This window comes from Vipera ursinii (assembly GCF_947247035.1).
Source record: "Vipera ursinii genome assembly, chromosome: 6".
NCBI classification, from domain to species: Eukaryota; Metazoa; Chordata; class Lepidosauria; order Squamata; family Viperidae; genus Vipera; species Vipera ursinii.
Window position 1 is genome coordinate 22755651 of NC_139515.1, and position 27668 is coordinate 22783318.

At 38.8% G+C, this 27668-nt stretch overlaps 1 protein-coding gene across 4 annotated transcripts in view; it reads left to right on the top strand.

Moving 5' to 3' along the window:
* Positions 1 to 26826, top strand: part of CADPS2 (calcium dependent secretion activator 2) — a 409931-nt gene extending 383105 nt beyond the window's left edge. For all 4 annotated transcript variants that reach the window (XM_083366018.1, XM_083366019.1, XM_083366020.1 and 1 more), the window contains 2 exons: positions 24266 to 24370; positions 25846 to 26826. In XM_083366018.1, the coding sequence (XP_083222144.1) occupies positions 24266 to 24370; positions 25846 to 26016 (276 nt within the window). In that variant the 3' untranslated portion in view covers positions 26017 to 26826. The remainder of the gene's footprint in view (positions 1 to 24265; positions 24371 to 25845) is intronic.
* The last annotated feature ends 842 nt before the right edge of the window (positions 26827 to 27668 follow it).

Consider the following 27668-nt stretch of genomic DNA (forward strand, 5'->3'; position numbering starts at 1 on the left):
TACATGATAAAGTCAAGTAACAAATAGCACTTGTGCAATATAAATTACTCACTCTTTTCATATAACATTCTGAACTCTATTTTAGGATCAAGGCTTAGGGGAACTTTCAAAAATTCAACTCACTGCTTTCCTGCCCTTTTCTGGCAAAGTTATGAGCAAATAAACAATTTTGCTTTTATAGTTTATGCAGTGTATGTCCCTCAGTATATCAAAAGTCAGGAAAAGTTTAATCTGGATCTAGTCAGGCTCACTCCAGTGGCACCAATTAGCTGGTTGATCAAGAATAATTGTATCAACACCAAAGCTATCTGGGTTTAAACAATAGCTTAATTTTATATCTCCTTATGACAGATACCTATGGCAAATTACTGTTCATTTATTTTGATTTAATGTATTCTGGTAGGGTACAAGATTTGATAAATTGACCTTAGGAATATTTCCAGCACTCTGAGTAATTTAATTTTCTAGGTTATTTTATTTTTAAGCTTGGCAAAATTCTAAAAATCCATGAGTATGCAGAGAAAAAAAAACTACTTAACAATTTCACCTTTAAAATTGCCAGTCCCCTGGTTTTTTTACTCATCTCACCTGGAAAATTCAACCATTTTGGGAAGCCCAAATAAAGCTGACTATTTATAGGTTTGGGATTTTATGCACTCAGACTGCACCTGCAACTACAGTGTCAAGATATGTGTTGTATAGTATTACTTAAAGGATTTATGTAAATAAATAGTAATTGAGCTATTCAGTGCAAAGAATTAGACCAATGAAGCTCAAACAATCTATAATTACATACTTATTTGCTTAAACATAGGTTTGATGCAAATTGTATATTTGCTCATTTTTGGTGTGTCCATGAACAGAATGTGTAGAAATGTTCTCAGCTGAGCTTTGCTAGGCAAGATAGCAGACATGGGTAAAGATTAGCTCCCTTGCTCAATCTTCCAATGGCTCTAAAATTGTGTTTCATTCCGCTCTATTTTTAATATATATCTGATCCTAGATTTAAAGAAAGATCTATCACATACTCTTTCTGTCAGTGTCAGGTGATTCATATATAAATGTTCAGCAGTTTTTAGGGGGAATCACAGTAGTGCTAAATCAAATAGTTAGCATATATAAATGAGCTTTTCTAAGGGAAGTACTCAGTTTTCATTACATTTTACAAGACTACAAAAAGTAGTGTGTATGAATGAGCTACCACAAAGAGAAGTTTTTATTAACTGAAGTCTTCTTTCTAAAGAAATCAGTTCATATGCTGTTGTGAAAAACCATGTCCACTCCATGTTATATGAGGCTGATAACTGGGTTAATGGTGAGAGGAAGGGATGAAGACATCATCCTGTAATCTTTGTGTTGAGTCACAATATCTGACAGTGATTTTTCCTGGACAGCAACAATGGTTCCAAATCTGAATAAGACCCTGAAAACTCTAGGGCTGTCATGGCTAAGCAACTAAGAGACTTACTGGGACTGTAAACTTTATGCTATTTTCATTCCATTGGGTAATGGCTTCCGTCCTCATTGTCCTGTGCACATGAAGTGAATGGATTGGGAGTTGGGAGCTCTTACTGATGAATTACCAGTGGGTTTTTTTCATTCTTAAGCATTAAAAGCAGTTTGTTTTTAATCATGCATGAAAATGAAAGAGGAAACTCACATTCTGATATATTAAAATAAAAATATGAAAAATCTTTTTTGTGGGAGCCTGAAAAATAATTCATTCTTTAGAGCAGGTGTCAAACTGCCGGCCTGTAGGCCGGATGCATCATGTGGAAGCCGTGCCCACCCCATTGCCGGCAATGGCAAAACTGTCTTGATACATTGCGTGATGTCACATGATGTCACGAGTTTGACATGTCTGCTTTAGGGGGTGGTTGAATGAAAATAAAGTATTTTAAAATAATGGTTCATCAGTGTTTCAGAATTAACTCACACTTGTCACCCTTTGAGCCATTATATCTCATGTGAGAAGAAACCTCTAAAGGTAGCTTTCAGCCTCTCAAACCGAAGACAGAGAAGCTTTTCCTTGTCATATTTTAATATTGTTTCAACATATTTTCCATATTGTTTCAAAAGGTACCTTGTTGAAAGGTTTAGTGCATGTGACTAACTTGGTCAGGTCTGAATTACTGGGTGCTCCACTAACATTCTTTGTTTATTTAATGAGATTTTTTTTTAATGTATCAATAGATAGATACTTTTGCTTTTTTGTTCTGTAAATCCTAACTGTGAATATTTCCCAGCTCAAATACAATGAAGAGGTTTGGAGGTAGTTCAGACACAGTTTCCTTGATTATGATTGAATGAGTTTAAAGGCAGTGGTGGGATTCAAATATGTGAACAACCAGTTCTCTATGTGGATGCTGCTTCCGGAAGTCCATTCTGGGCCTGGGCAACAAAAAAATTGCTACCGGTTCTGCCAAACTGGTGCAAACTGGCTGAATCCCACCACTGTTTAAAGGGTCTTTTCTAAATTAAAAACAAATTTTAAAATGTCTATGAGTGTGAAGATAGATGGGTAAAATGGCACCTTGGAATAAGGAAGGAAGAGCAGGTTTTGCCTTTTTTTATGATGTGATAGAATTGCTTATCTCCTCCATTTTTAGTAATAGATTTTTCACTGTGATTAATATGAGAGCGTCTCTTGTCTATTTGAGTTAGAAACAGGAAGGGTAGCCTGCATCCTTAGCTATTGTTCCACCTGCACAGGGGCAACATCTTTGTCGTGAGCTTGAGCATCATGGAATGTCTAGGAACAGGTGCTGGAGATGCAAAGCTCAAAGAAATTGAAGTGCTTGAGTGTGTCTGTGAGCCCTAATAGAGGTAATCTTCTCTTTCACTCCATGTATTCCTCCATAAACACTTCTTCCCTCCATTCTTTTTTTTTCTTCCAGGCACACCATACTGAACCAAAAAACGATCATAGGGAAGCAAAAAGTTACAAAGGCTTCACGATCAATATCTCTCTGAGGCAAAAAAAAAAAATCCCTCTTCCTTAAAACTATAATAGTGCATCTAGTAGTGCAGACTTTGATGATGTAATACACTATCTCATCCCTGCCTTCGGACTGTTCTTTATTGCCATTCACATATCGTCCCCAAAGGATTCAGAGTTCCCTGGGTACTGGCCACAGTGAGAGGGTGGCCTGAACTTACATCTGCTGCCCCTAGAGGTGAGAGCTCTAGGGGACATGCTGTACCCAGGATGGATGTTTCGGACCATTCCCCCTGGTATAGGCTCTCCAACTGTCGTGAGAGGGCGGTGGTTGGCCTGTCCTGGGGTGGCACCCAGCTGAGTGGCAGTGGCTGGGTGGAGGCTCGGGACACCTATTTGCTCTCTGTTTGGTTCCTCCTTAAATCAATTGACCATGGACTGCCTATATCTGGACTGCTCTTATGCCTTGTTTTAGGTACTCCTCTACGGACTTGCTCGCCCTCAGGGGTGCTCCCCCTTCCTGGAGGCGGCCCGCCTTTCCAGCCGAGTACAATCTCGAGGAAGGTCCCATTTATTGGGATCCTGAGAGATGGCCGGGCACGGCTATGGGCCTCCGACGTAAACCTAATAGGAGGTCCTTGGTTTGCTTTTTGTCAAAAAATTTTTGGGGGTTAGGGAGGAGGGAGGGTTCTTTTCTTGGTTGTTTGGATGAGGGGGGCAGTCCAACTACCTCTGTTCAGGCTAGTGCTGAGGCTGATCGCGGAGGGGGGGAGCGGGGGTCGGCTGCTTCTGGGGCTCCAGGGCCAGTCGTGGGACTATCCATCCCCACGATGATAGGGAATGGCAGCAGGTGTAGGAACAGAGGGCCGTATCGGTCTCAGGGAAGGCCTCTCCGCTGCTTACAAGTGGTGAGGCACTCCGACCCTCTGGTTCCGCCCCGAGGTCCCGGGAGTGAGGATGTGCAGCCTCCTGAGCTCCGGCTGGTGTACTTGAATGCCAGGTCGGTCGCTAACAAGGCTCCTCTCGTCCGAGACTTGGTCGAGGGTGAGCAGGCTGACCTGGCTTGCATCACGGAAACTTGGTTGGGCCCAGAGGGCGGCATTCCTCTGGTTGATCTTTGCCCACCAGGTTTCCGGGTGCTGCACCAGCCTCGGGCTCAGGGTAGGGGTGGGGGAGTGGCTGTTGTTATGAGGGAGACCTTGTGTCCGCGGGAGGCCACCGTTCCCCAGATAGTCGGGTGTGAGTCTCTCTTTTTGAGATGCGGCCCTGGTGCGCAGTTGGGCTTGCTGCTGGTGTACCTTTCGCCTAGTCACGCAGCAGCAGCCCTGCCTGAGCTGCTCGATGTCCTCTCTGGGCTGGTGGTTGAGTTCCCGAAACTTATAGTTTTGGGGGACTTCAACCTACCATCGCTGGGAGGATCATCTGAGTTGGCTCGGGAGTTCATGGCTTCCATGACGGCCATGGACCTGACGCAAGTAATTTTGGGACCGACTCATGAAGGAGGCCACACCCTTGGCCTAGTTTTCTTGTCTGGACGGTGGTTCAGACCGTGGGGGGCTCTCCAATTATTATGCCCCTGTCATGGACCGATCATCATCTCCTGCGGCTGGTCTTCCGTTTTGCCACCCCCCGCCGTGGGTGTTTGGAACCACTTAAATGGTACCGCCCCAGACGCTTAATGGATCCCCAGAGGTTCCAGGCGGCGCTGGGGTCCCCACCTGCCTTCCTTGCTCACAGCTCGGCCGATGCCTTAGTGGAAGCCTGGGAAAGGACGGCCACTGAGGCTCTTGACCGAGTTGTACCCCTGCAGCCCCTGACCCGGTGCAGATCCCGTCGAGCTCCATGGTTCTCTGCGGAGCTCCGGGAGATGAAGCGTCGGAGACGGGGCCTAGAGAGCGGTTGGAGGTCCAGCCGATCCGAATCCGACCGATTGCGACTAAGAGCCTACATTAGGTCTTATCTCGCTGCAATAAGGGAGGCGAGGTCTAACCACTTCGCCACCCTTATTGCGTCCGCAGATAATCGCCCGGCCGCCCTGTTTAGGGTGACTCGCTCCCTCCTAAATCAGGAGGTGAGGGAGGATCCCTTGCAGGGTCGTGCCAAGGAGTTTAACCAACATCTGTCGGACAAAATCGCTCGGATTCGGACCGGTCTGGACTCTGACTGGGCAGAGTCTGACGATCAGGACACGGGTGGTCTTGTCGATATCATCTGGGAGGAGTTTGATTCTGTGACTCCGGAGGAAGTGGACAGGATCATGGGGAGGCTGAGCACCACCACATGTTTATTGGACCCGTGCCCTTCCTGGCTGGTCTATGCAGCCCGGGAGAGGACACGCAGCTGGTTCCAGGCAGTTATATCGGCTTCTTTGAGTGAGGGTATCTTCCCTGCCGTCTTGAAGGAGGCGGTGGTGAGGCCTCTCCTCAAGAAGCCTGCCCTGGACCCAGCTGTATTGAACAACTTTCGTCCTGTCTCCAACCTTCGCTTTCTTGCGAAGGTTGTTGAGAGTGTGGTGGCGCATCAGCTTCCTCTGGTCCTGGATGAAGCGGATTATCTAGACCCGTACCAATCGGGTTTCAGGCCCGGGCACAGCACGGAGACGGCATTGGTCGCGCTGGTGAATGATCTCTGGAGGGCTCAGGACAGAGGGCATTCCTCTGTTCTAGTCCTATTAGACCTCTCGGCGGCTTTCGATACCATCGACCATGGTATCTTGCTGCGGCGTCTCAGGGGACTGGGAGTGGGAGGCACAGTTTTACAGTGGTTCTCCTCCTATCTCTTGGGACATTCGCAGTCGGTGTTGGCAGGGGGGCAGAGGTCGACCGCGAGGTCTCTCATTTGTGGAGTTCCTCAGGGGTCGGTCCTCTCGCCTCTCCTGTTCAACATCTACATGAAGCCGCTGGGTGAGATCATTCGTGGCTTTGGAGTTGGGTATCATCAGTACGCTGATGATACCCAACTTTTCTTTTCGACCCCAAACCACCCCAGTGATGCCCTCAACGTGATGTCCCGTTGCCTGGAGGCGGTTCGGGTCTGGATGGGGAGGAACAGACTTCAACTCAACCCCGACAAGACTGAGTGGCTTTGCATACCTTCATCCCGGGTTTATTCGGACATTCCACCTCTGGCTATGGGGGGTGAACTATTACCCCCCGTAGATAGGGCTCGCAACTTGGGAGTCCTCCTAGATTCACGGCTCACCTTGGAAGACCATATAGGAGCTGTGACTAGGGGGGCCTTCGCCCAGGTTCGCCTGGTGCGCCAGTTGCGGCCCTATCTTAGCCGGGATGATTTGTGCACGGTCACTCATGCGCTCGTGTCCTCTCGTCTGGACTACTGCAACGCTCTCTACATGGGGCTGCCCTTGAGGACCACCCGGAAGCTCCAACTGGTACAGAATGCAGCCGCAAGAGTGGTGTTGGGAGTCTCCCGATACTCCCACGTTACACCTCTGCTCCGTGAGCTGCATTGGTTGCCAGTTGTCTTCCGGGTGAGATTCAAGGTACTGGTAACGGTGTTTAAAGCCCTCCATGGCATGGGGCCGGAGTACCTCGGGGAACATCTGCTGCCGGCATCAAGCTCCCTGCGCCCTGTGCGTTCCCACAGAGAGGGCCTCCTCAGGGTGCCACCGATCAGAGAATGTCGATTGGTGGCCCCCAGGGGGAGATCCTTCTCTGTGGGTGCTCCGGAGCTGTGGAATCAGCTACCGGTAGAGCTCCGGATGGCGCCCGATCTTCGCTCCTTTCGTCGCGATCTCAAGACATTTTTGTTTGTACAAGCTGGCCTAGCCTGATGGGGATCGGTGGGGTTGTTTTATCTTTGGTCTTTTAATTTTATCTTGGGGTTTTTAGAATTGTACTTCTATTGTTTTTAACTAGGGCAATTGTTTAATCTCTTTTTAATGTTTGTATTTGCTATTTTACTCTGCCCTGTGAACCGCCCTGAGTCCTCAGGGAGAAGGGCGGTATATAAATGTTATTAAATTAAATTAAATTAAATTAAATAATAGTCTTATTACCATAGAAGCTTTTTTTGGAAGAATATTTTTGAACTTAGATGAAGTCAGATTGCAAAACCAGTAATGTCTATCATACTGAAGAACTTACTCTTTTGTCTTTTGCCAAGGTATAATTTCTTCAATCATGAGAATTGAGTTAGAATTAATTTGTGACTTTAATCATGATCATATCATGTCTGGAAAAAAAGATTGAGGCCATTTTGGTCTTTGGGGTTGGGGCTGGATGGGGGAGCTTTCCCCCAAGATCCTTAAATATTTTTTTACAGATGTTTGCATGTACTTCAGTTTTTCAGTAACATAGGTCCTATTCCTTTGATTCTGAACTTTATCTTATTTAGGTTTTGTGAGATTAAATGAGATTGAAATTTTTGTTCCAGTCTCTTTTTTTCTTCCTCTGTATCCAACTACCTGGTTTACTAACTTTTAAACTCACATGCATGTGGGCCAATTTCCATAAGAATACATTTGCTTTTACACCCAGTTCAAGTTATTACTTCTTGCTTTTCAAGATCTACTAATTTGAATCCAAATATCAGCTGCAGCTTCTTCCTTTTAAAAAATGCTCTTGATAGTTTGGTGTCAATTCTGGTATCCAGCTTTGAAGTCCTTTACATCATGGATATTGGACTGGAATTAGTAGTGGTGTTTATGAGCTAACTCTAAACATTGTGGTTGTCAAATTGTATTAATCAGTTGTTTTTGCCTCCCTCATGATACAGGGTTTAGAATTTTATATTATATTTATAGACTGCCCTGATATCTCCAGAGATGAAGAGCAGTTCACAGTTTTAATCAATAAACATTGCTATCATTGGCCTATAATTCCTAAGATTAACTACATCTGTGCTTCATCTATTTCTAAAATAACACCATCGCTGCAACTGTGTCTCATATTCTTTTGTACTAAGTGATTTTTGGTTAGGGTTGTTTTAGAAAGCTCTTTCAATAGGTGAATGAGCACGCATTCACATTTCTGTTGGAAATGTTTATAATGCACTAAATTCTATCTGTTCTGGTGGAGTTATAATTGGCTTTACGCTTATTAAATGAGATGCTAAAGTATCTGACTTAAAAAAAAATAACATTAGCTGTTGTTAACCTGGTCATATGTCAGAGGTGAATATTGCTCATTAAAAATATTATTTCTGTGGAAAACATGCTTTCTGATACATATACATGCTTTTTTCCTGAAATAATGCTTCTGAGCATTTCTCCAGGTTACATATCAGTCTGACATATTGTCATTTCTACAATAAATAGGAAGAGCAAGGTGTGTTTTGAAAAGGATGCAGAGTTTCAAGCTGAGAGTGTTACTTATTACAGAGTGGGCTGTGTAGTCTTGAGTGGCAAATTTCTTTTAGAGTTTTTCTTAATTTGTTAGCATTCTTGTGGTCCATCATTTTGTATTTAATTTGTAAATTAAGAGCTTAAACCTAGAGATAATTGAAGAGTTATAACAGTCATAATCAAATATATGAAGAATTATCAAGAAGATGGAGCATTCAGTAAGTAAAAACTGCATGAATGCAAATTTGGACCAATATTAGGGTTAAGGCAATCTAATAGCAAGTGTTTAAAATTTCTTTGATATATTGTGCCTTTTACTTATTAGGCTGATAGATTCAGTATGTAATAACGCTGCAATTAAAGTTTTCATAAAACTAAAGCAGTCTTATTGTTAAGCAATTATAAGTAAACAACCCTGCTTAAAAATGTAGTGAAATTGTACTGGGTCAAAGTGAAACCATATGATCTAACGTTCTTTGTATTTGGTATCAATTATGAGCTTCTGGGTATCTATCAGAAACTGGCTGGTGATATTTTATTGGGTAAGTGTGTAAATTTGTTTCTGTGTGTAACACATATGCTCCCACTTTTATTTTACTTCAGAATATTTTTCATCTTTTCTTTTTGTCATAACTTCTTTTGTTTTAATTCTGTATTTTTACTCTTTGTTTTGCAAAATATTTACATTTTGCAGTGAGCTAAGTGTTAAGTTACATAAATTATTAATTTCTGGTGGTTTCCTTATAATACAAATAGTGAAAGTAGACCACATTGCAATCTTTGAAATTATGGCTTATTTTGAACATTGCATGGATTAAAATGTATCCAGATTCAGGTGAAGCATGTGATATGAGCGCTCTAGAATTATCCATGATAAATCCCAAACCATAAACTGAGCTTAGAATGAATGGATTTAAATGGAGCGGTGGTCAGGATCCAGAGAAGCCCACATACAAAAACAGACCCCAAAGCAATGTGGATGACAATGATGCAGCAACTGTGTCCGATTTTGAGCGGGCCCCGAACAAGGAGTATACTGTATATCGGAGGTGGTGACCCTTTGAGAGCTGTATGCAACGAAATTTCATTTTGATGTATGCCGATTGGTGTACATTCAAAGTGACAATAAAGTTATCATCCATGATTGAGGGGTGGGGATGAGAGAGAAATGCAACTGAACAAATTTCTTCCTGAGGAAGACAGTAACAGAATACAATAAATAATTAGAATATTTAACCTCAAGGATAACTCTTGTGATCAGATGACAATTGGTTACCAAAATGATGAGGAGTTCATGGGATAGGATTTCTTTGGCAATGATTGGATATTGCAATGCATTCCAGGGAAACTGAGGCAGGATACCTGTAAGTTACAGTAAAATTAAAAGCATAAAGGATAGATGTAAAAAGCAAATGTGCAGTGAGAAATGCCTATGGCAGAGAAGTATTAAAGGTTTCAAGCTGGCTTGGGAGACTATCCAAGTACTGTAACTACTGCCAGAAAAAATAGACAGAAGAAAGGCAAGGTTGCATTTTGGAAGAAGAAAGTAAGCCTGTTTTAGGTGCAGAACCATCCCATTTCCTCTTTGTCTAAAGTTCCTGTGGTGGAAGATGCTTCAACCACTTTGTCGATTAAAGTAGAGGTTCTCATAGTGAGAGTTATAAGCAAATTTGAGAGACAATGCATTTGCTCCTACTCGTCTTTTCTCAAGCTGTTGGCATCGGAGCAGACTGTATGTAGAACAGGGGGCTGGGATCTCCTTCCAAAGCCTTTACATGTCAGCAGTACATCTTACCTACTTATCATTACTATCTAACCAGCCAGCATCAAGGTGCTTGCATCTGCCCCATCTCCCAAGGGCACCTGTTCTTATTCTTTCTGGGATACAGCACACAGATTCTGACACTGAGCCTGCCTGTCCACTCTGTACTGCCTAAACCCTGCACCTCTTCTGTCTCTTGCAATAGGATAATGTTTCCCTGTAACATGATACTGAAAAGTGTTCTAGGTCAGGTATGTTGAGAGGCTATGTGATATGGGGGGGTGAGAATTTGCAGGTACAACTTTACTATCATTAATTAAAATGGTAAAACACCATATTCTAGGTCAAAACAAATGAGTCTGCTAGCATGGGTCAATTCCCTACAGTTGTATACTTCTTCAATAAAAGTGTTTTCTTGAAATGCTTGATGTACCACTCAAAACGTTTCCATACTATATGTGACCACAATTGATACAAATTTGACATTTAACTGCAGAATCCAAAAATCAATAGATGCTTTCTTAAAAGTATATTACTTCTGGAATACTATACTAGAGAGAACCCCAAAGTCGAGAGATTTTCTCAGTGCCTTTATTTTCAATCCTAAAGCATGAATAGTAAAATCAGTAGGATGTTCTCTTTTAGGAGCAGTACTTAGGAGGGAGCAAATAGTAAGTAATTCTTCTGTAAATCCAGGACTCTATTCTTAAGGATTTTCTAGATAACACCCGCCTACTGTTTAATGTTTGGAAAGACTTTCATAAAGTGGCATCTCTCACTGACCTTCCTGCATCATCAACTCTTGAGGACTGATTAAGCATTCCTACCTAGAGGAAATGCATTAATCTAGCATTGAGGTTACACAAGTGTGAAAGCAGTCATTAGGTGCGCTCTCAGATGGAGGTCTCCTGGAAGTACCAATCAAGGGGTATTGTGCAAGCTTTTTTTCCCCTTGAGCTGCTTTTTCTCTGAACTTTTCTGGCAGGGACGAGTTCAAAGTTAAAGACAATGTTTTCAGTAGAGTTTTTAAAAAGTCCATGAACAAGGTAGAATCTGGAAGCAATTGAGATTGAAATCTGTGGGGGGGGGGGGAAATAGAAACACTACTTTAAAAAACAATTAGCTCAGGGCTGCTCATCTATGGACTATAATTAGCTTTTCAAGAGAAACTGGTTTTCACAGAGTAAGTACTGTGCAGCTCCATCAATAAATACTAGAAGCAACCATACAGATGTGGGATAGTACATTTTTTTCCTAATGTTTGGAGGTTGGTTAAAAAAAAAACCTCAATCCAAAGTTTTCTGAACTGGACTAATGTTTAGGAAGGACGGAATTAAAAAGTGCCCTCTAATACTTTGGGGAGACTTAAGGCCTCATTATGCACTTTAAAATTCCTCATAACAGCCCGAAAATGTTTCCCTTGCCATTCCAGTGATATATTAAGATCTCAGGATAAGCTTCTTCCAATCCTCATTTAAAATGTAACTCTTAGATAATTGGAATGAGATGAAGCAGGATTTCTTAGGGTTTACAAGCACAGTAGTAATAGTACCAAAAACACTTCAAGTCTGCACATTAGTGTGATTTTAAAAATGCAACAGATTGCTATGATCTTCTCTTCCCATTGAATGTCTTTGCTTGCTATCTCAGTTTACTCTTGGTGAGTAACTCAAAGGCATTTGCTCTTGTTTGTTATGTTTTTATATTAGAGGCCTTTCAAATAGTCTTCTGAAAAGTAGGACACATGATCACCCTAATGCAGTATCTTCTCACTTTAAATACTATCTTGTAATTGATCTGGACTCAGTGAAAATGAAAAAAGACTTGGATATTAACATATTAACAGTATGTTATCTAACAAATTCATATTTCAAACAGAAGTGTAGGTAAGACTGCATTGTGGCTTAGAAACATTTGGAATTACTTTTTTTTAGATTAAAGCAACAAATGCATATAATTTGCTATTTTTGCAGATTTTAAAACCATGTTTAAGTCCTTCAATATTGTTTTCAAGTTAAAGGCTTTATACATGAGACTTCCTAGTGAAAGTACATTTCATTTCACAGAACTTTGTTTTAATGTTACAGAGTCTGCAATATTCATTCTCAGCCATGAATGTTAAAATATGTATTACTTTTCTATAGTATCCATTCTTCAAAAGTCCTATTAAATTTGAAGCAATTTAAAGTTACTAATCATATTATGGAGAACTGCAGAATGATTTTAAATATTCAGTGCTAAAGTTTTGAACATTATATTGAAAACATGTATCATAGTATCCATATGCCTTTTTCGGCATTTGTTGAATGATAGAAGAGTAGCTGTTGTCAGTTGACTTTTTATTGATCAGTTTGAAGTATGTCTAACAAATAATTCACATTTAGTGAAAAGGTTTGGAGAGTTTTTTGTTTCTTGTTTTTTCTCTCTCTGAAAATGTAAATATCGGTGTTCAAAATTGCTCATTCTCAGATTACAGTCTGTCAAGTTCGTTTCAGTTAAATTATCATTTGTAGGTGTGAGCTTTGACAAAAATGTTCTTCTTTTGATCTCAATTATATGCCGGGACAACACCTGCAAGTTAAAACTGGGTGGGAAGCTGTTCAAAAGTCCTCTTCTCACATCCAAAACCTGCATGGGAATGAAGGTCTAAGAAATCTGAATGAAGCGTACCTAATTCCCAGAGAAACTCCACAAGATAATGCATTGTATTGAGCTGCTTATTTCTTTGATAAATCAAAATAATCTTCAAGAAATATGTGAACTTCTGCTATCAGGTTTCCAGAAACTGGATAGGAACATAACTGTCACTTGGCACAATCCCAAAAATAGATTTCTTGGGGTTTTTTTCCTGATGCACCTGGACATATGTGGCAGGTCTGGTAGAATCAGCTAATTAACAACTCAGGCTTAAACAGGCACCTCATCTGGCAATGCAGTTAGTTGCCTGATGGTGCTCAGCAGGACTTGGTAGTGCTTTTTATTTTTCTGTCCTAATGGTCTGCTGCCCACCTAATTTTGCCTTATTGTCAACTACTACTTACCGCAGCTTGAGGCCCTCCCAGGAGGCTAAATTATTATCAAAGGATTAGGGAGATGTAGCCTTGTAGCTCTGACATTTCTGATTACTTGTCTATGCCAGAACACTAATTAGCTGTGACTAATTAAGAAAAATGTTCCTGCCATAGAAAACCATTTAAAAGAACTGAGAAGTAAAAAAGAAAGGTAGAAAGAAAGAAATTCAAAAGCTGAGCAGTGCTCAGATTTGCTGATACTCTTTACGTTTCTACTGAGCTTTAACTCACCTTTAATTAAGCCTAATTTTTAAGGCTGTCATAGACAATAAAAGAATATAAGAATCAGTCTGAGATTCTTTATTTAAGGGAGCAAAATAATTGACTCCTTTAACGTGCTTTGTAGCATCAGGTTTTCCCTATAGAGCATGAAAGAGCAAATCTTGTAAATTTTCAAACATATTAACAGACTGTTGTGGGAGAAAGAAACCTCACACACATGCGTACGCGTGTGGAGGCACAAAGCACAATTCACAGACACTGTTGGGAACAGCCCCCTATTTTCTCACTAAGGCCAGTGCAGATACCTCACAAACATTACTAAAATAAGTGGAGGAAGGGCAGCCGGTAGGCTTAATAGACTGCTTTGTCAGTAAGTCACTTATAATATACATTTCCAATTCTTCATAATATTCCATCTTTTATTATATTTGTGAGTGCTTTAATAATAACTCAAGTTTTGTGCCACACTGTATAAAGATGAAACAATGAAAAAATTGGTTTTCTTGGTATTTATTCTCTGCCAATCTTAGAGAAAAAAAGTAACTATCAAATAAAATAATGTTATAATAATATATTAAACTATATTTTAGAATTAAATACTGTATTTTTAAGAACTTGTCAAATACTGTAAAGTGTTCACAAACTCTTCTGAGTATGTGTTCTGTATTGTAAAAGTAAGCTCATTTTGTAATGAAAAATTTAATATTTACTTGCTTAATACATTACAACCCTAAGACCCTTTGCCCACTTACTTTTCAGAAATGAGATTTCAATATGCAATGCTAAGAGAATTCACATTCCTCCTTTTACCTTAATACTTTTTTCCCCTTGAACCTGGTTTCAGAATTAAACTATAATTTGAAGATTTTAATACCGCTAATGTTCTCATGCCCCTGAATTAGAGTAATTGTTTGATGGCCTCTAATTTGTTATCCTCTCAGAATAGATTATACATTAAAAAATTACCTTTAGGGTTTCAGATCCATGTTAGCTGATCCAGATAAAACCTAGTATGGTGTTTTTATATCTTGGCTTTCTTTATATTACTCAAGTTGATCAAGTTGAGCATTCAGTGAGCAATCATTCCTTTCACAGTTCAATCAGCAGCTTACACCTTAGAATGAGTCCTGCCATTTCTTCTTCAGAAACATAATCATGTCATCTCTTTGATCTCTTCCAAGGTTCCTACATGTGAGGAACAAAAATCCTCCAGAAAGCAATTGGGGGTATTTGTGTAAATTAAAATATAGTTTGCATGCTGTTGAAGAAAAGAGAAAGAAAATTTGCTCAGTGAAATAGTTACGTACATTTTCAAAAATAATTCTTAGAGGTATTCTTTCCAAACAGCTTTGTCATGCACTGGAGATTTTTCATAACATTTGTGTAGCATTACAAAATGCATTTGAATCATGGAATAATTTTGTACACAGTGCTGTAACATTATGGTTTTGCAGTACATGAATGTCTACACATAAGTAAATTTGTTAAGCTAATTTTATTTAAAAAAAACCTTTTAAAATAGAAAAATGTTTTTAGAGTGAGTTTTAAATGAACCACATTGTCTTCTTTTTTTAAAAAAATAGCCACTATGACCCGAATGTTTGAGTGGGAAAGAGAAAGGTTCCCATATTGTCATAATTTAGAATTAAACCCATCACCTGAAAACACTGTGTTTGTCTACAGAGGTAAGAACAAAAAGAGAATCATAATTACATACGCATTTTACTGTGGTATCTTTAAAAATCATATAGAAGTACCTGGCTGAGATCAATAGGATGCATCCAGCTGCAAAGCTCTAAAACTCTAGGTAAATCTGATAGAAAGTGTTAACTGGACCTGCCGTCCTCTGTGTAGTAAAAAAAAATCAATAGGTTCTCTACCATTTGGATTGTCTTAGGTCAGATGTTTTCCACCATGAAATGCCAGGCAAAGGCACCATTGAGGGTTTATTGATTTCCTCATGTACTGTAAATATATATATACACTTAATCAGCAGGAGAAGCTCACAGTTTCTGCAACCATGTATGCACTGCTACTACCTTTACTACTGAACCCTGCATATGTTAAGCTAGCTTTTGCCACTATTCATAGCCAATAATTTTGCTTGTGAAAAACTTTGAAATCATAAATCCAACAGAAGGAACTCTCCCCCTGAAGCAGCTTTTCAAAGCTTACTGAACATATGAACCAATATTTAATATCTGTTACATTTAAAATGTATTAAGGCATTTAAACAGTTCAACTTCATTTCTTCTGGGTGAAATTAAATGATCAACTGCCGATTAGGATCAAAAGCATGGCCAAGCTTTTGAGAAACAGAAACATTTTAGTTGAGTAACTATGGAAGTATCAGAAATTCAAAGTGCTAAAAAAAAAGGGGGAGGGAAGAGAGAAAATAAGTCTGATTATTATGGCCTCTTGTCAATTAGAAAAATGGAGTTTGACCTCTTGAGACTTGCAGGACCTCTGTCCAGTGGTGGGATTCAAATATGTGAACAACCAGTTCTCTGTGTGGATGCCACTTCCAGAAGTCCATTCTGGGCCTAGGCAACAAAAAATTAGCTACCGGTTCTGCCGAAGTGGTGCAAACCAGCTGAATCCCACCACTGCCTCTGTGCCTCCAGATAGTCCAGACATACAGCTCCAATGTTCAGTGCTCATCCCACTGCTTGTGTTGGCTGGAGCTGCTGGGGAGGTTTAATTAGAAAATTTGGAGAGCTAACTCACATCTTCTTACAACTTGGTATCCTAGAGCAGTGACTTCCAACAGTTTAGTGGTAGTAGGCTGTGGTATGGGCACTATAATAGATGCTTTTTTCAAACACCCAAAATGTCATGAGTTCACCAAATGTTGCAAGGTTTTAGCGTTCTTTATTTGAGCCGTAAAATACTTTCTTATAATTAATGATCCTTTAAGTTGGGGCTCTGCAGACATTATGTGAAAGGGTCATGTGATGCACTTCAATTTTTTCAGTGAGAATGTAGTAATTACAAAAAAGAAAAAGATTGAGAACTGCTGCTTATAGAAAGTTATACCTGGTTGGTATTCACAGTTGCAGCATGGAGTTATACTGCAACAGCTTTACAGGTATTCACAATGGAAAAAGACCATGAAAAAAAATATAAACTTTGTTGCCCTGTCAAATTTTCTTATAGTGTCATGCTGTCTTTTTTTTATTAAAAATAATAACTTCTGTCTCTCAATTTATTTTAATTCGACTGAGCTGCTTTTTTGCCTTATTTTATAGTAACCAAAGAAGGGCAAAGAGTTTACATTCTGGAGCAGAAGAAGACAGCAAATGTCCTGTAGATAGTCTGTGATTTCTTAACTCCTATGGATTCAGTTGGCCAAGGGTGAAAGAGATTATGAAATATGTCTACAAATTCCCAACTATTATGCAGTTGGGGAAGGGATTTCTTATCATAGAATACATGAATATATTTTAGTGGTAGTTGACCATGCAAACATGGGCTAGCTTTAAAGGATTAATATTAGTGACTTTATTTTTTTAAGATAGCTATTTTGGACTCTGTTGCTGGCAGAATGAGCCATCTACTCTAAAGAGAAAGGCAGTATCATTTTAAAAAAACACCTAATTTTTATAGTGGCTGCAGTTTTGCCTTTTACCAAAGTTGAAAAGCATTTCAGAAGAGGGCTAAAATGAAATGACCCTAGGATTGGCTAACCCTGTTTTTAAAGCACATGAGGGGTTAACAGATGCCCTTGCCAATTTGGTATGGTCCAAGATTCTCTATTGGTAGTGGGCCCAGCTTGAGAACCAGGTCCCAAATTTAGGGCTGCTTTTGTTGCTTTGGATATGTTTCTGATTTTTAAAATAGCACTGCCTTTTCCTTGCTATCTGTTAACTCAAGTGAAATTCTCCAGTGAGATCCTTTTTTGAAATAAAGCAATAGCAAAAAAAAATTAGACTGGAAAATAAATTGTCAAGGAAAGGTTGTATGTAAAAGAATATGTTAGAAATTAGAACTCTTATTAAAGAACTCTGCATATCCAACTCCAGTACACAAATTTTTACATGAGCATCGCAGCATTCATGTTGAAGACCATTGCCATGCATATTTATGAAAATTTAATGCTGAAGTTCCATATACATACCAGAATTCCTGGATTTTAGTCTACTGAATGTATTTTTAATAAACAATATGCACATTTAATGGCAGATGACCACTAAAATGTTTTCATTGGGAGCAAATATTTGGAAATGTTTTGAATAGTCTTTGTAACCAATGGCTTCCAAGCAACTATCCTGAAAAGAACTGTCAGCATAGTTGGGCTTCAAGGGAAAATCTTTTTTGTCCCCACTATAACTGCAAGGAATAAATCCCGTCCCCACCATTTCCTTTATTTCCGAGGCTATGAAGTATCACTATTGGCCCAAACCATAACTTGATGGGGGGAAATGTCAGGAACATGAGCAAATGCACAAGACATTCCTCTGATCTGGTTTCCTTTCTCCAACATTTTAGCCATCTGCCTTGAAAATCAGAATGAAGCGGTGGATTTCATAACCATAATTTTAATCATTTAGGAACTTCACATGTTTAAGTAGTTATTGTTTTGTGTGGGAATCAGCTGTCCCATTCTGATACTGATATAATGTAATTACAAACAAACAGAATAATTGTTTAAAATTAATTCTGACATTAATGCAGAGCTTTGCAGATGTGATCTAGCATTGCACACTAACACAAGCAGAATTGCTTTTAGGCAATATTCATTTCAAGTGCATTGATAGAGATTAGGAAACTATAAATTAGCAATCTATGATAATTAGTGGGGTGAATGTGCCATAATAGAAGATTGCATTCAGTTAATAGGCAGTTTCAATGATAAAAGTCAAAATTTAAGAGAAAAGTCAAGGGCTTAATAGGATCTTAATCTTGAATTGCACATGGATAATGAAGAACAGTCATTTGCTGTGATATTTTATGCAATTGACAGACTCCTCATAGTTGGTCCATAATGTTCTATCATAAATGTAAATATTTAAGTATCTGAAATGTTCTGGGATAATCTTTCAAATTACACTTCCTTTTCATTTCAAGTCAGATTTGGAAGCGTTTTGATGCATCCATATTGCTTATGCTTGAAAATTAATTTTGCAAAGGTAGTTAAAGCACATAAATATATGAAAGAAATTTAAATGGTGAGTGATATGTTATGAGATGTTTCCATGTAATTATTTTGGTCAGTCACATTCTCCTTAAGACATGATTGCTGAAAATATACTGGGAGCAGAGATATGTATAAATAGAATCTTATTAAAATATTTAAAAATATTAAAAATGTTCTATAATGTGCAGACAGTTGTTTTGTTATTTTTTTCCAGAGATCATATATAATATAAAATTCTCTAAATAATACAGATTGTGCTACACAGTTTTTGACTTCTTCATTAAATGATTCTAGCTTTGTCTGCTTGAATACTATTTTATTTTTCTTTCCTATCTACCCAGGATTAAATCACCTTATTGTTATAAAGAATCCTTTCAGAATGTTTAAATATATTTTTAATTTCTGATCAGTGCTGCATTTTGTCCAGGAGTGAGGTGCTAAAAAATGTTCTAGCATCCAAAAAGGCAAAGTCTTGTCTTTACCAATATAGTTTATGCATTTCCTATTTTAATCGGCAGGATTATGTAGTCTTTGCCTTTGTTATGAGTGTATCTAATATCACTAACGAAATCTATTAGGATTTTTATAAGAACCGCTCCTAATTATACAATCTACTTTAAAATTGGGGGCTGCTCTTGTGTTCCTCTGTTAATTTCACTATTGCTCCTTTGTTCCCTAAAGTAGGACAAAAGTGCTGATCTGTCCTAAACAAAGCTACCATTTCTTGCTCCCCCTTCATCAAAAACACATTCTGTCAGTGGCGGTTGCCAGAAGAACCAACCTAAAGAAAAACTCTATGTGGTCAGTGATTCAGATACAGAAATATTGGAACTGAATGGACTGCCGCTTTGTGTATTACTACATGTTGAGTTTTCATTCCAGGTAGCAAACAGCTGCATCTTTAAAAAAAATAGAAAAGAAATAAAGAAGAGAGAGAGAGGGAGAGGGAGAGAGAGAAATCTGGAGTGCATGATTTCAAGAGACAATTTATTACATCTAATTAATTGCTCTCAAAACAAAGAAAAGAGGGAGATAAGGATTGTGAATATTGAACATGTTTGTTCTGTATGTTCCAATAGTCAACAGAATAATGAAATTCCTTAACTACTTCTCTTTAACTTGCCCAAGAAAGCTCGGTATGTTGCTAAATCTCTTTTCACGAACACTGCCGAGAAACAACTTTAATCCTTGTTAGAAAATTGCCGAGTCTGCAGCTGACAAAGAGCTCATGCTTGTTCTATTGTTAGTGTTCCTGGACCCTGAGAGTGGAGCCCTTTACAGCTGCATGGATCCAGCCTGGCTCAGCTGTACTATTTAGGAGAGGAGGGTTTGTCAATTTCTATTGACAATAGAGTGAGTTTTTCAGGGCTTGTAGCAGTGCTGAACACAGTTGGGGATCAATGCCAGCCATTCAGCTTGCACCCTCTTTCATTGCTTTGGTTTGTTAATTCAAGACTAAAGGTCCACCGAGGAGGTGTAGGGTGTTTAAGACGGCTGATGAACTGAAAGCGTTTATGGCTCCGGCATGGCAATTTCCATAGGCGGTGGCAACTATTGGCACAGAGGGGGCTGTGTCCTTGTTGACCCTCTTGTTATTAAAAATGCACAAGTGCTGCGCTTCTCAATATTTCAACACTCTTTCATTGTCAATACCACCTTCTGAGCCCTTCTGCTTGTTACTTGCTCTAAAGATCTTCTTAGATTGGGTTTGAAAACTTCACCTTAAACACTAGATTAGACTGATGTTCTGTTTTCCGTGCTCCTGTTGATTTGTTGAACCTTCCCAGGGCTGAAAAGCAAGTAGCAGCTTGATGGGGAGACGGGCTGCTAATATGATTTACCAGTCTACAGTCATGCACAATAAGTGTGAATAAATACAGGGGTCTTGCAGAGTCAACCCTAGCCTTTCCTTTTTCCTCTCTCTTAAAAAAAAAGAAAAGAACTTCAAAAGAGATATTTCAAGGGAAAATGAAGTGAGTAATTCATGCCCTTACAGGAGCTGACTGCACTAGCAAGAGGAGGGGTAGAACCCATTTTATTTTTAAATGGTTGGCTGTTGTCATGAGCCAGTGTGAAAAAATAGGGAGAAGACACACATTCTGTCTTTATTTTATGTTGACCACAGCATCCAAAAATAATGCCACAGGCTTGACATGGGGGGGGGGCATTATAATGCTTTTTTTCAATTTTTTTCCCCCATCAGGCTCAGAAAAACGTGTAGTAGAGTATAGTACGTCTAGTATAGGGGATGGAGACTGGAAAAAATGTATTTTTCCATGCCTGGAGGGTAATTTAGGGAAGTTTGATCTCTAGCAAATAGAATGCACTAATATTAAAAGACCTTTCCTTTTTTTAAAAAAATCATCAAAAGATTGCCTGCTGCCTGTCAACATCTCTTCGACCTAATGAAGAAATTGCTTTGTTCATGTTGCAGGGGAGGCCAATGCCCTTCTCTTTTTGTGTCTGCCCCCTTAGCTATTGTGATTTTAAAGGCTCTTAGAAGGGGATGATTTGGCTAAAATTGGGGAGGGGGCTGATAAATTTCATCCAGAGTTTGCTCTTTCTTCATCTCTTGAATTTGAACAGCAATTATCCCACTAAATATTGTTCTCTACACACCAGCATTATCAAAAGATGTGGGTCCTCTGGCTCATTAGAATTATGAGAGGCATGAAGTCCTCTGTTTTGTAGTGATCTTTCATATACTAAGTTGAATCAAAATTCGTGAATTTATTATGAGAACACACTATTCTTCCTAGAATAAACAGTTAATTGCTTTGTCCATTGCTTTCAGGGTCCTATTATACAATCCCAAGATTGTATAATACAATCTTTAAACCAAGCTGCACATCTCATTCATTGTGGCTTTCCTACTTCAGTTACTGTGTGTTTAGTTAGGAAAAATGTTCAAAAATAAGTTTCAGCTACTTATTCTGGATGTCGTATAATAAATATGCAAATGCTATAATCTTTATCTACTGTATATTTTTTGCTTAAAAATATGCTAATGTGTATTTGCTGGGAATTCTGAGCAAATTTTATGGGAGCGGGATGGTTTTTTGTTTTGCTGTCCCACAGGCAGCTATTTTACATTAATAAACAAGTGAGAGATGAAAAATACTGCTGAAAAAACATTCTGCAGTATTAATATTGCATTATTAACATTAAAATGCTGTGCTGATTATTTACAATTAAAACCTTCCACTTTGCATCTCATTATAAGTAGCCATAGACAATGAAGGAAAAAGGTAAAATTCAGCTAGACTAAATTAAAGGCTGCAAGTTGCCTTCTCCATATTTTTGGTGTTTTGCATATTTGGATGGGAGAGAAGCTTGGCCCCATCTTTTTATGTGCATGGGACACATGGCGTTTGTGTGGTTGGGGTTCTAGTATCTTCATGCAACCCTATTAATTTCCTTTCATGGAATTACAAATTGAAGCACTTGTCACAGTAACTGCGGTTTGCTCATTTGTGCAAGAAGCACCACTTTGGCTCTTGACTAATTGTTTGATGCCCAGTCTCTTTTGCATAACTGGTGAGCTCCCCCTCCTTTATTGAGAATCTTTCCATTGTGCTCAGCACCAGATCACATGGGTACCTCTGAGGTTAATTTGTCTAAAAGTCTGGTTGATAAGAGAACAGATTGGACCTATCATATTGCATGTAACAATGAACAGATACAAAAGAACAAATGGCAATTAAGAGATTTATCAGGTGAGTGTGAATTTATCACCACAAGTGAATTGACTTAGATGCCATCTGTTAAGCTACATGATACTCATGTTAATGTGCCTGACAGGAGTCATTGAATGCCACCTGTTAGCCATAGGTTAAAATTCAGAATTACTTTATTTTTTAAAAAAATATATTTAAAAACATATGAATAAGTTTTCAAAAATATATTTTAATAAGTTATTATCCTTTTAAAAGCTATTTTAAGCATATTTTACTCAAATGGTGACATCAGAAGCAAATAAACTAAAAAAGAATTCTTATTTTGCATATAATCTACCTGATCACACCCATCACAGCTGCTCTTTATCCAGATAGCATAGTTCCTCTTGCTATTTTATTTTCTCATATTTATACAGCTCTTCAACTAATTAATAAAACTGACTATAGATTTATGAAACAACATTCTGCATAGGTTGTATTAATAGTATGGGAAGCCACATACTATATGACTAATATTAATGTTTAAAATTGATGCAATTACACTGCCAATTAAGCACCTGAAAAGAAGTCTCACAATTAAAATAAGATACTATATGACATAAAAGTTTAAAACATGAAATACAAGATTAAAATATGTACAAATTAAACAGATCTTCCCCAGAAACTAGTAACATTAATTGTGTTCTGTTGTGCTGCCATGAGGTCCTCCAGTATACACTGATCAGGGAACAAAGGGCAGATATACATATGCGTTGTTATCTGCATGTCACCACAATCACAAAGAGCAGAAGCCACCAGATAGCTCCATTTGTTTAGAGATTCTCTGGATCTTGTACCTGTGTGCAATCTAGTCAATGATTTCCATACTTCCCAGCTTTCATCAGACCCAGGTTCCAGCTCCTCCATTGGTTCCAGCCAGCGTTGGTTCTTTGTAGCTTTCCATAGATCCACTCTGCTTTCAAATTCTTCAAAGTCTTCCATCAACTTAAGATGGAGGTGATGGAAGAAGGGGCCCATGCTAGGTTGATTGGAGGTCATGCTAGAACTGACATTAGATCCAGTACACAGCAATATAGTTCTTGACAAAGAAAAATGATGATATAAGTAAAACTCTCTTTGCTGTCAGTGGAGGTCCCAAATCTCTTTACCTGGAATCATGCAGCTTTTCCTAAGTCTCAAAGTAGTAACTTCTTCTAGGTAGCAACATCTTCTGTGACATCCTGTCAAATGGTTTCTCCTCTGTGATATCTACTATAAGACCTCATATTTAATATTAACTTTCCCCTGTTACTAATTATCCTTAAAATATGTTTTTGATGGCTTATAAAAGCTCATAAAAATAAGCTCAGGTTTTCTCCTAAACATGATTTAGCTTCATATACATCAAAGCTATGTAAATCTGGTAAAATAATTTTCCCCTACTCCAGGTCCTAAAACTGGGGGGGAAATGTTGATAGACACAATTATGAATAGAGTGGGAGTAAGAAGACAACAGCAGTAATTGATTTTGAGAGGATTTCATTTCCCTAATTAAGTTTACCTCTTTTTTTCCCTATAACATCTCCCTCCACCAACTGTTTCAATACCTATTTCAGGGAAATGTGCATTTAATACTGTTTGATATCATTCCCCACCCCAGATCCATCTAGCCCTAACCCTGCTGTCCTTTAGAAAAGCTTTAAAACCTTAGCTTTTCAAACACACCAGAGGCTCGGGCTATTTGTAATTTTGCTTGAGTGATGACGGGTGATTGGAATTTTTTTTTTGTATTTCCTGAATGACTCAATATTTTAGCACTTAGCTTGTATCTGTATTATGTTTCCAATTCTATACACCTTGAGTCTTTTTGTTTGACTTGCATGTTATAAATCTGTTGCTATTATTATTTTCTGTTTATGGGAGGCAAAGGGTAAAAAACTCTTGCACATAAATGGGATGCAACTCTGAACAGTTTTTTGCTAATGCACATCAAGACCAACTGAGGTCCAGTTAACTGATTTCCTAGCAACAACACTTGCTATTTTATTAACAGAAATTAAGGCATTATTGAATTCAAGTGCTGATTTATAGCTATTTCTAAGTGCTCCATTTACCTCTCATTGTCAATTCTGTACAATTGGACTGGATTTTTTTTTCCTTCTTCTTTTTTGCAGCAGTGGTACAGCAGCTCCATGAAAGTCATATGTGTGTGGCTGGCTGACAGATTAGATCTCCAACTTCATATATACCAGCTGAAGACTCTCATCAAAATAGTAAAGGTAAATATGAGTAGAATGTGATTGCACTGCAGCATTGGAAACAGCAACAGCAACAAATTATTCCTCTTATTGTCAAAAACTTTAACACCTTAACAGGGAAGACTTTTTGTGGTATTTCTGAAACAGAGATATTGTGTACATGTAGTCTTCAACGTAGGACTGATCGCTTAGCAACCAGAATCCAAAAAAGGTACTTATGACCTGGATTTGAAATTCTGATAGCTCCCCCCCCATGGTCACATGACTGCATTTTAAGTGCTGAGCAACCAGCCTGCATTGACAGATTTTTGCAACAGGCATTTACTTCTGGTTTCCAGCAAAAACTGTGGTTAATTACCACTATGTTCATTTTATGACCACTGCATTAGTGACCATCACGACTTACAACATTCATTATAGGATCAGTTACAGTAATAAATCAAGGACTATCTGAAATGTAGACTTAATGCGTAGTGCCATTTGTTCCAAGTCTCCAATTATTCTTAGCCAACCAACCCAAAGCCTTCTGAGGAACCAGCCTTGGTCCCCTAAGCTAAAATACTGCAGAACAGAAAATTGACTTCAGAAGCCACTTAATGAATTATGTAACTGTATAGTTGAAAGATCATCAGAATTTGTTGAGCTGCACATTAAGTAATAATGGCACATAGCATGAATGAAGGCTGATGAGCAGATGCCAGTTTCAAGATAACATAAATGGCAAAACACTTCTGCCTATAATTTCTGTCTGCGCTTATATGGAAATAGTGGCATGCAAGGGAATTCAAAATTGGTAGGAAAGTCTTGCATTATTTCATACTAAGCTTGTATTCAATTTGATTGGATGTATACAAATATTCTACAGAAATTATGGAGAACAGCTTATCTGTAAGCCTGTGATCAGCCTGATCAGCTGAAGAATTCATATTGTGTTCATCAAACTGAACTCATGTTTCAGTTCAGGACTATATTGGGGGATTTGTGCTGAAATGCCTGAGAATTGTGCTGCAGGCAGGAGCTGTGGGTCAACTTGCCCTGCCTCTCTTGTCCTGAGGTGGCTTTTGATGTCACGGAAACTTTACAAAACTACATTAATCAAATTGAGGTGATCAGGAAAAAATATCCTGCATACAAAATAAGCAGCACAGCAAGTATCTAATGAACATGAAAATACTCAGGACTCAAAAGCTGTAATAAGAAAACTAAAACTTTTAAAGCACTTATTGTAAGAATGTATATTGGATACATAGCTATTCTTTTTTTTTAAAGGCTGCTAGTCCAGTACTTCCATGTGCCTTTCTTTTGCTGCATATAACATTTTATTAACAGATACAGCCTATAAAGTGACATTTTTTATCAGTGAACTCATGCCTTTCATTATTTTGCAGATAGAACCATTCCCAACATACCTTTATTAAATACAATACTTAATCAACAGGTTATGTCTTATATAACAGTTGTTCTTAATCTTGAGTTTTGCTTTTGTTTTGCTACAGAAAACCTATCGAGACTTTCGGTTACAGGGTGTGCTGGAAGGAACCCTAAACAGTAAAACTTACAACACAGTTCATAGCCGTCTCACAGTAGAAGAAACCACCGTTTCTGTATCTAATGGTGGTGGACTGCAAGGCATCACCATGAAAGATAGCGATGAAGAAGAAGGCTGATGTTTTATGTCTCTCCCAAGTATCTGTTTCATAACTTGTCCTCGTGTCTGAATGTATGTTTTGCCTTAATGCCCTGGTATTACAATGTGAGCTCCTCCCATTTGAAGGGAAGAGATAAGTGACTTCTGAAAAAATGACATAAGAAGGGCGATGGTGAGGAGCAGTGTTCATGCCAAGGAGATTCTGACATCAGTAGATTTTGCATCTTTTGCCACGTGGCTTTGCTTTGTACTGTGAGAATATGCCAATAAGGAGCCACAGGCTCCCCTTGTGATTCATTGCCTTTTGTATGTATTGTTGCAGTCTCTTGCCATGCCTTCAGTACAGCATGCCCCTGTGCAGAATGCAAACTGCAGACACCACCCAACCCTTTTGGCAGCCACTCTTAGAAATTCTCCCATTTTATTGTTCACAGACAATACTGTGGCACTTCACAAAGAGTGAAACCCCACCTGTATTTTCTATGGTTTGATGCTGCTGTGGTTTTGCTTTCTGAGGAAGTTGTATTTTTGCTCTTTCATTACCAGGTGAAACATTAAAAATCTTACTCTTGTATCTTAGTGTTTTGATTTGGCTACATATAAGGGCAGGAGAATGTCAAGGACTCCTGGGAAAGTACACAGAAAATGAAATTTGAAGTGTTGCTTCTTCAAATCTTTGCATCTTTTTCACAGTGGAAAAAAATATTGTCATCTTGTGGGGTGTCAGGAAGCTTGTCCTGGGTTCTTCTGTGTCTCTGTGGAAACATGCAAGCAATAAGAACCTTCTTGTCATCCATGTCACCTCTGTTATCTAGCCCATATTTGTATAAAACTCTGAAATTAAAAGATGATTATTGTATGTAAAACAATTTGACCTCCTGTGTTAGCAAGGGGAGATATCAAAATTTTATACATGCATGTGATTAGCTGCTTTATATAAAGACCTGTCTATAACCCATATTCATTTGTAAGAATACAAAAATAGATGTCTCCAAACAGAATATGTGTGTGGTGTGTGTGTGTGTGTACATACACACATCTTCAAATCAAATCTATGCATTTTCCCCTAAGGACAATTTAAATTGCTCCAAAGACATCAGGAACAGCATTGCTCAAAGAAGGGCTGTATGGTAAGGAGGGGAGGGAACATTACTTACGTTCCCATTGACCCTTAATTTAGCAGTGAAGTGTTTTACTCCAATGAATTCCTTGAACAATTCAGAATCTTGGTTGCTTATACCAACCGTTCTTTGCAAATGCAGGTCATGCAACTTCGGGGCTGTTGTGTAAGGACAAAGGACCAAAGAATTGAAAAGTAGCAAGTTTTCAAGCTGGTTTCATTTTGTTTTGTTTTTAAGCACTCGTATAAATCATGCCAAACAAGGGCAAACCAGATGCCCTTGAACAGGACCTGGCTACTTATAAAAGTGGCACTCGTTCCCCAAAGAAATTAAAATACATCTATTTGGGAAGTGGATGGGAGCCCAAGAAATATTCTGTGCAGGCATACTGTCTGCACAAACATCTCTTTACCTTAGTTTAGTTTTTCTATCGCCATGCTTTCTTCTGAAATAAAGTTTAGCAGTTCTCGGCCACCCCCACTAAAAGGGAAAAAAAATCTGCTCTAGGAGTTGGTCGTGTCACTCTCATGATTCTTTTTGCTTCTTCAGA